Here is an 8645-nt window from a genome sequence, read left to right on the forward strand (position 1 = left end):
ATGTCTGCAGTCTAAGGCCCAATCCCATTTCTACCCCTTACCCCTTAAGGGGTAAGGGGTAGAAATGGAGGAGATGTAGGCATCCTTGAGAAAGATGCCCTAAACCCTCCCCCCCCCCCCCTCCTTCCATCCCCACCCCACCCCACCCCACCAACCCACCCGCTCATTAAAGCATCGACCATGGTGTGGGAGTGTGTGGGGGTAATGACTTGTTTAAGCAGCCTCACCTGACCCGAGTCTGATTGGACTCTGGGTGGGCTGGGTGGGGCTGCACACCTGTTGCCCATTGAGCCGTCCATGTGCAACATGTTAAAACCAGCCATCATCTCCCACACACACTCCCACACATTGTGTGGACCCAGCCAGCGCCCACACATGAGTTCTACCCAGCAAGCACGCACATTGTCGTAGCTCTCCGCCTCCACGTGCTTCTGCTGCCGGAGCTGCTTGGCCACCGACTTGGGCAGCATCTGGTGGAGCAGGTCCTCGGCCAGCCGCCGCTGGCGCCGCAGGTCCTCCGTCTTCTCCCGCAGGCTGCGCGCGTAGTTCTGGATCCACTCGGTCATCTGCTTGAAGGACACCAGCGCCACGGGGTAGATGAGGCAGGCCATGGCCAGCAAGCACACCCGCATGCTCAGCCCCGAGAACAGCTCGCGGGACGCCCGGCGCAAGGCCGGCACCGACCCCTCCAGGAGGCACTCCTGGGCGTCCCTCAGGGCGTGCAGCCCCGCGGCGGGGGGGAGCAGGGGGGGGGGGGCGGGATCGCCGCTGGGGGGTCCGGATGTCTCCCAGGGGTCCTCGAGGAGGTCCGTCAGGTTGGGCCTGAGGTCGACGTTCTGGAGCCAGCAGTCGCTCAGCGTCTCGGACATGACCCTGGCGAAACCAAGGCGGCTGAGTGTGGTGGTCCACTTGCGGCGGAAGCCCCCCGTCCGGGTGTCGGCGGGCGGGAGGTGGACCGCCTGGTCGGTGAGCTCTATGATCGCCTGCAGGAGCCTGGAGGAGAGCACGTCTCTCCAGGCCGAGTATCGTTTGGCCATGAGCACGCTCTGCTCGGCCGTGCCCCACATGTCGAGGAGTCTGGCGATCACCAGGGAAAAGGCCAGGGTGCCGTTTCCCTGCATGTTGTCCTCCTTCCATGTGGAGTTCCGGAGCTCTTGCACGTCGTTATAAACGTCTGTACAAAAACGCGCGAGGTCCTCGTCGCAGGGAAGACCGTGGCTGTCAGTGAGACCGGGCGCGTCATGATCGCATAGTCCGTCAAACACGGGTACGATAACTTCAGAGAAGGTCATTGCTTCCCACGGGTCGTTGCTTAGGTTTTGCGTCCAAAGACTTCTCATCGTTTGGAGTTTAGCCACGAGTTGCAGTATAGCCATCGTCCTGCACGAGGTCAGTTCATCGTAGGCTGCTTCTGTGGCGCGCAACAGATCAAAGCTGGAGTTGAGGTCCACGGAGACGGCTCCTAGCAGGGCAGCGAAGGAGAGAAGGCAGGCGGCCAGGATGCGACGGACCGAGCGACTGCTGCCACCACCGGTGATTATGGAGCACCTGCGATGGGATAGATACAAGGTTTACAATTACTAAGGATACTTAGTAGCCGCCCTATACAACAGTATAATTTGATATTTATACAAAAAACAAGCTTGCATGTTTGTTTTTATTATTACTATAGGGCTATAGCACTATTATGACTATAGAACTTATAGTATTAATGGATTTATAACTGAACCCAAAATAAATACACTTTTTGCCTCGATGAGATAACACCGTTTTGCCTATATGGCCTATATATAAAATGTATGTAACCTATTTTGCTATTTTAAAACACATAAAAACAACTTCTTCTTTTTTAATGTTTTTAGATCATATAAACACACCTGCAGAGTTCACACTCGCCTTCGCCCTCCGTCCCTGGGCCGACTCGCCGCCTCTTGGTCCGCCTGCTCTGGATCTTGGAGAGCGTTCCTTTTAAAGAGGCCGAGGACAAAGTCCCAGATGCGAAACATTCTTTTTTCATGAACTTCAACGATGACATGGGCCTGTGGATCTACAGGGCAGGTTCAGGTCTCGTGTAGGGGCTCCCGGGTACGAGCAGCACCGATCAACATTTATTCCCATTAGAGAGCAGCGGTCCTGACCAGATGCGCGCACCGGAGCGGGTTTGGCTCGATGTGGTTCCTTTCGGCCGGGGGTGGTGGGTTGTGTCAGGGAGGCGTGTTTCAGGGCTGTATTGTTTTGAAGACAATAGTAGCGCAGGCCTTTTATCTCATATGGAAAAAATGTATGGAGCCAATTTCATTATGCTTGTCGCTGGCGCTGTTATATTGTTGTATTGTGATATTGTTTATTTGGCTACGTTCATAAGTAGTTTTTTTAACCGATAATTTTAATGAGGATATTTAGAGATTTATTTTTTTGAGATATGAATGTTGTAGGCTGGCAGAAGGCCCTGACCAGGCCCGCTTATATGTGTTCCTCTGGCACGGATCGGGTCCACGTGCGCACTCAACCACACATTATGCCTGCAATTGCGAACTTAACACAAAAAAAAATCATTAATTTCTGAAATTGTTATGATTCATAATGTACCTAACATGCCCTATATGTAATACAGGTCATATAATAGCTATAGCTATTAATAGCTAGTTTCGATTTGTGAATCAATCTCAGTGTTTTACTACGCGTAAAAGTCAGGGGTGTTCATTGTTAAAAGAGTTGCTATTCAATCAATGATTCACTTTATTTTAGGGGATACAAACTATGTCCGACATTTTCTTTTCTTTTCCAGCAGCAATTTATCAGACTTCAGAGAATAAACAGATGTAGCCTCACTACTCTTAGTTAGTGTTTGGCACAAAGCGAATGTGGTTGGGTTAGGTGTTAGATAACATCTGAGGAGTATCGACGCCAGGAGTAGGCTACATCACATTCAAAATCAGATCTTTATTGCTTCAACACCACTGCATATGATCAGATTCAGATTTCGACACAGGAAAATGCAGAAACATCAGAAAGGCCTAGCATTAATTAAATATTTACACATTTTAACAGAACATTTCAATGTTCATTAACTTGGTGTAGTTGGAAAACGTACTTTAGTATCACATTATGCTATATCAGAGCAGTGTGGTCTGACTGCAGATATGATCAAAATAAATTACATAAGGCACATTCAGTAGTAAAAAACAAAGGAATAGATTTAAGCCCTTAAATAGCCTACCGAAGAAACAATGTGAATGTGGTGAAATCTGTAAGCAAACATAAATCATAAAACCACTCAATCCAGGAAAGGTGAATATTGATGTGAAAAGTTAACATGGAAACCTCAACAAAAACACTACACACACTTAATGAGACACACATGCAAGCACAAACATTCAACCCCCACAAAATAAGGGTTGTCAATTTAACTTTTTTCCAAATCAACCTGCCTACATGAGCTTCATATAGACAGAATTTAAATTACTGTGGATTTTGGATGAGACATTCACAAAGAGAGGGCAGTTACCTACCCGGACCCTTTCTAGGTATTGTGGCCTTTCATATCAACACATGATAGAATAACAAACAATTAACATTTTAACTGTCCAACTGCCTACCAAGCGGATGACAGTGCAAATGTTTAAAGAACATTCCCAGAAAAAGTAAACATTTTTAAAACGAATTCTTCATGTTCACTGGCTACCCACCTACACCAGTCCCAACAATTTTTCCATTACCATTACAACAATCAAGTAATTATGAAACCATTCACTGGTTTTGTTTTAATATAGGCCATGCACCACCGCCCCTTGGATCTCAATGGGTATCAATGTGTTGATTCTAAACGTCCTCTGCCTCCATATTGACTGAAGCCCACTAGTAACACTCACTATCCCGATGGTGGCCAGCGTCCTTCACACGGTTGGGTCATCCTGCGGAAACCAATAGAATCACGTGAACACCGGCACGCCAACGCCCATTTTGATGCCACGAAATGGCCAATTGCTCTGCAGGCTTTGTTACTCCCGCCGCCGCCCCCCCTCCGAATTCCCCCAACAAGGGCCACAGGAGAGCATATCAATCATCGCTGCTTTAAAGGATCCATGACCCACAGCTTGACCAGCAACCACCGATCTAAAATGTATTCCCAGAGAGGCCATCTGCAGTACCTGGGGACCCACGAGCTAGGGTCTCCAGCTAAGCGGCAACCTCCTCATTAATGCTGGCGTCCTGGTGAGGGAGGGAGGGAGGGAGGGAGGGAGGGAGGGCGGAGGGTCAGTACAAGCCACTCATGCAAGGCAAAGCAACGTGGCCGGACTCCCACGCCGTTTACAGTTGTTATTGGAAGCAGAAGAAGAAGCATGCAGAGACATTGAAGAACGGGCCTTCTCCGACCGTGAGCTGGTTATGTGCATGGGTAAGCATAGCAACAGATCTGTTCAGGGCAGTGGTTCCCAACCTTGTGGGTCGGGACTCGCCACAGGGTCGCCTGATAGATATATTTCATGTAGTAATAATACTTTCATTAGGCTATAAGAGATGTTATAAACGTCACGTATACAAACAGTGTGATGCAATGCCATGGTACGTTCACAGTGACAATGCTACCTCGTTGGAAATTTAAACAGCCTAAAAACTTGGTCAAAGCGCAAAAAAAAAGGTTGAGAACCACAGGTTTGGGGGAAGAAGGAGAGAAGCAAAGCTGTGGGTTGTGTCAGTTTAATCAGGAGTGAATCAATAGAAAACACCAGCCAAACAAGGACAAGAAAATAGCACAGAAAAAACATTGCAGATGAAGGGTAGCAGATAGTCTTTCAAAAACATTCAAGATTGTTCCCCCAAATTATGTGTTTTACAGACATTTAGAGGAAATGCATGACTTTACATTGACAAAGGGTATTTTCAATTCAAGCTGCTCGCTAAAAGAAATTTATGAAATAAATAGAAAGAAATAGCACACAAATATTGGACAAACTGCTTTACAATTGAAGGCACCAGGAAATGTTTAAATAAAACTTAAACTTGGCCCGCCTAGTTCTAGGAAAGGGTTATTTAGGTATGCATTAGTTTGAAATGCATCAAGAAAAATGCTACATATACATTAAAGTTTGATTAATTTTGATCACCTGTGTCAACACAAATTCGAGGGAAAAATGGTTTCCACTGTATGCAAATCTTACACGAAGGACGGTCAACTCCTGGTACTTTCAATGCAAACTAAGAAATATGTTCGCAGAGACGAATACACATCTTAAAAGATAGTGGTTTCAGTGATCTCTTACTGTAGCCTCTTTCGCACACAGAATCCCTCCATCCTCTCGACTGAGGGGGAGACGAGAAAATGGCGAGGGTGGGGGCAGTGGAGTTGCGCCAAACTCGAAACCAACCAAACAAAACAGCAGGGGAACGTCCACAGATGGGGAGAACCCGATAGCAGGAGAGAGCCCACACCGTGATCAAGGGGAAAACAGGAGCACCAGCAGGACTGGTAGAGGGGGGAAATAGAAAAGTCTTGGCCACCACAAGCAGGACATAGGAGGCGATCGAGCGGCTGGCGGGGCTTCCCCAGCAGAGGGCGCTGTGTGGCTGTGTGTTTGCGGGGCCTATACCTTGCTCCGGAACAGGGGCTTGGCGCCCGGGCCGCAGTACTCGTTGTAGATGAGCTTGAAGAGGAAGAGGTGGAAGAGGGTGATGAGCGACGCCACGCTGAACCAGAAGAGGAAGGGCAGCCCCGGGTAGCGGTTGGCCATGTGCTCCTCGTGGGCCAGGATGGCCTTGAGGTGCAGCGTCTGCCGCAGGTCCTGCAGGTGCCGGAGGTCCGTGGAGATGTAGAGCAGCGGCGTGATGGGCTGCGTCACCATCACGGGGAACACGTGCCCCTTGACCTCCGAGGTCAGCTCCACGGGCTCGTTCAGGCAGCCCGCCTCGCAGGCGTACAGCTTCACCGGCTTCTCCTGGGGCTTCACCGACACGTGCAGGAAGGGCTTGCCCACGGCGTCCAGCAGCACCGCCAGGTTGATCAGGTCCTGGTTGTAGTGGATGCCCCGCAGCGCGTAGCTGTTGTGCAGCACGTCGGGGTCCGCCTGGAACTGCAGGTGGTTCTCGGTGAACTGCAGGCCGCCGAAGCTCAGCACCATGCCCTGCATGACGCCGTGGGCGCCCGCCGCCACCAGCACCTTGCAGCCGCGCTTCTGCAGCGTGAGGGTCCACAGCGTGGCCAGCTGCAGGATCTGCGCCGCGCTGCCCAGGTGCTCGGGCCACAGGTTCTCGGCGTGCATGGTGGCGTGCCCGCTGAAGCAGTGGTCGGCGTAGTTGAGGCTGGACTCCAGGGCGGCGCGCTCCTCCTCCGGCAGACGCCGGTCCAGCAGGGGCGCGGCCGTGCTGGAGAGGATGTAGAAGAGGGTGGTGTTGACCGTTCGGCTCGAGGGGGTGTGGGCGTCCGTGATCTTCCTCATCTCCACCCCTGGAGGAGGAACAGAGGGGATTTGGTTATGTCAACATCGGACCGGGAGGCCTGTTGAACTACATGAGCCTTTAGCAAAGAAACAAGAGCGCAGTTTGCACCAGCGTATTACCAGGCAATGGTCGAGTTCAATTGAGACGAGACAAATGGGATTTCTGAAAATCAGTATAATAGAAAATAGAATCGCTTATCTCTATACAATGCTTTCCCTCACAGCTCAAATCCACACAAAGCAATAATTACCACAATATTTCCACCGTTTATGGTGCTAAAATCAACATAATGTCTATTATGTTTATGTTTATCTTTTTATTATGTTTATTATGATATTGTCGGAGAGTGGTTTCCGTACTGACCGGAGATGAAGAGCTCCAGCCAGGCCTGTCGGTGGTCCAGGACCAGCTTCTCCACGTCGGCCCGGAGCAGCTCCGCCAGCTCCTTCCGGGCCCCGTCCCGCAGACGGCCGAAGGTCTCCTCCGCCTTGGACGCCTCCACAGGCTCCGAGGTCCACACCACCGACAGCACGCTCTCCCGGGCGTCCGACTTCGCCGCCACCTGGATGCGGCCGGACAGGTTTGTGGTCGCCACGACGACCAGCACCACTTGGTTCTTCTGGACCGGCACGCGTCCCGACGAGATGATCACCTCCTTGTCCTCCATCTTCTCCACGGAGGAGGAGAACCGGCTGCCGAAGGGGGGCGGCTCCACCGCCACCTCCAGCGTGGCACTACGCTCAGACGGGTTGCTGACGTGGATGCGCTGCAGGTAGACGTTGGGCCGGCTGCGGTGGGCGATGAACTCCTCCCGGACGGTGAGGCAGTCCCGGGCCAACTGCGAGGTGGCGGGCAGGAGGCAGCGAACCGAGAGGACCGAGCCCTTCCGGAACCATAGCATGGTGGCCCGCGCCTCTGCCCGCTTCCCCGGCAGGCTGACGGCTACCACCGGGGAGTACTCCGTCTGGTGGACCGGAGCCGAGCCGGGCAGGGGGGAAGAGGCCACCCACAGTTTGTTAGAGTCAATGTCGACCAGAATGTGGCCGTTACCTGATACGAAGGGTGTGTCCACACTCTCCTGAGCAGTGCTGTAGATCCCCTCTCCTCGCTCGACCAGCGACTTCCACCTGTGGATCTCGTTCTGTAGGCACTGGCCCGCCACTCCGCCGGACTTAACCGAACTACTGAAAAACCTCAAGCCGCGGTCTTCGCCCAGGTACCAGTAGAAGATCAGAAACAGCAAAAGTCCTATGAGGAGTCGTCTTGCCCAGCTGCTCGACAGCAAGCCCGGCAGACCCTTTAACCTTTGCTGGAGCCACATAGTGCGTTAGAAGGTTTGACTCCTCGGAACTTCCTCACTTTGCAAACGGTTTGCAAATACCGTCCTTACAATACGTTGCGCCTACACTTCTACACCTACTATGCAAATCCCTAACGAAGCTTTGATATCAAACGTGAACCATGCTAACCGTGATAGGCTGCCATCTGCGGTATGAATGAGCACGTAGTCATGGTCTAATGCAAGCTGTGCATTCAGCAAACCTGTCAGACAGGCTTTGTTATGTTAAGGTTAGCTTACGTTAGCTGGCAAAGTGAAGTAGCTCCCGATTAAACTTGCGACTTTTTTCTTACATCGTGACTTCCTTAACTCGCTGTCAATGTCGATCCCATTCATGAACAGGTCACCCTATGCTCGAACCTCCACGAATATACATGTTTCGTTGCTGAAATATAGTTTTTTTTCTTCTCGGGACATGAACTGTTTGCAAACATCCAATATTTCGTCGACACTTCTGGTTAGACTGCCGTAAAGGGGGTTGGGGTCGACATGGCAACGACCGTAAATGCCGTAAAATAATTTTACGGCAGCGTTATGTATCTTGCTCATGTGCTTTATATAGTCCATGATATAGACGCACGGTCACGCTGTGGTACATGTCATCCTGTACAGTTTATGAAGGTCGAATGATTTTGTTGAATAACTGTAGTTACTAGGGCAGACCTTTATAAAAACAGTCATATTTATCGAATCACCAAACGTTCTCTTGAATCGGGGTTATTTTATTAACCGTCATTAGCGGTCATTATTAAAATAATTGCACTGTTCCCTGTTCAAGTTTCACATTTGGTGTGTGTGTGTGTGTGTGTGTGTGTGTGTGTGTGTGTGTGTGTGTGTGTGTGTGTGTGTGTGTGTGTGTGTGTGTGTG

The 8645-nt window shown here is 50.7% G+C and overlaps 1 protein-coding gene across 2 annotated transcripts; it reads right to left on the minus strand.

Moving 5' to 3' along the window:
• Nucleotides 1-2614: 2614 nt before the first annotated feature.
• On the minus strand, nucleotides 2615-8271 carry kiaa2013 (KIAA2013 ortholog). 2 transcript variants are annotated; one of them, XM_056598797.1, is made up of 3 exons: nucleotides 6802-8271; nucleotides 5592-6445; nucleotides 2615-4212 (listed from the first exon to the last, which is right to left on the minus strand). In XM_056598797.1, exons 1-3 carry the CDS (start codon nucleotides 7757-7759, stop codon nucleotides 4180-4182), a joined length of 1845 nt encoding a protein of 614 aa, XP_056454772.1. In that variant the 5' UTR covers nucleotides 7760-8271; the 3' UTR covers nucleotides 2615-4179. The 2 variants fall into 2 exon arrangements, with proteins under 2 accessions (XP_056454772.1, XP_056454779.1); XM_056598804.1 differs by having other exon boundaries at nucleotides 2618-3914.
• Between the last annotated feature and the right edge of the window lie 374 nt (nucleotides 8272-8645).

Source organism: Gadus chalcogrammus, chromosome 1 (genome assembly GCF_026213295.1).
Source record: "Gadus chalcogrammus isolate NIFS_2021 chromosome 1, NIFS_Gcha_1.0, whole genome shotgun sequence".
NCBI classification, from domain to species: Eukaryota; Metazoa; Chordata; class Actinopteri; order Gadiformes; family Gadidae; genus Gadus; species Gadus chalcogrammus.

Coding starts and splice junctions, on each gene's coding strand:
- kiaa2013 (XM_056598797.1), bottom strand. CDS start 7,759: ATGTGGCTCCAGCAAAGGTTAAAGGGTCTGCCGGGCTTGCTGTCGAGC. Junction 6,446..6,801: donor GCTGGAGCTCTTCATCTCCG/GTCAGTACGGAA, acceptor TTCCTCCTCCAG/GGGTGGAGATGAGGAAGATC. Junction 4,213..5,591: donor AGCCCCTGTTCCGGAGCAAG/GTATAGGCCCCG, acceptor CTCCCTCACCAG/GACGCCAGCATTAATGAGGA.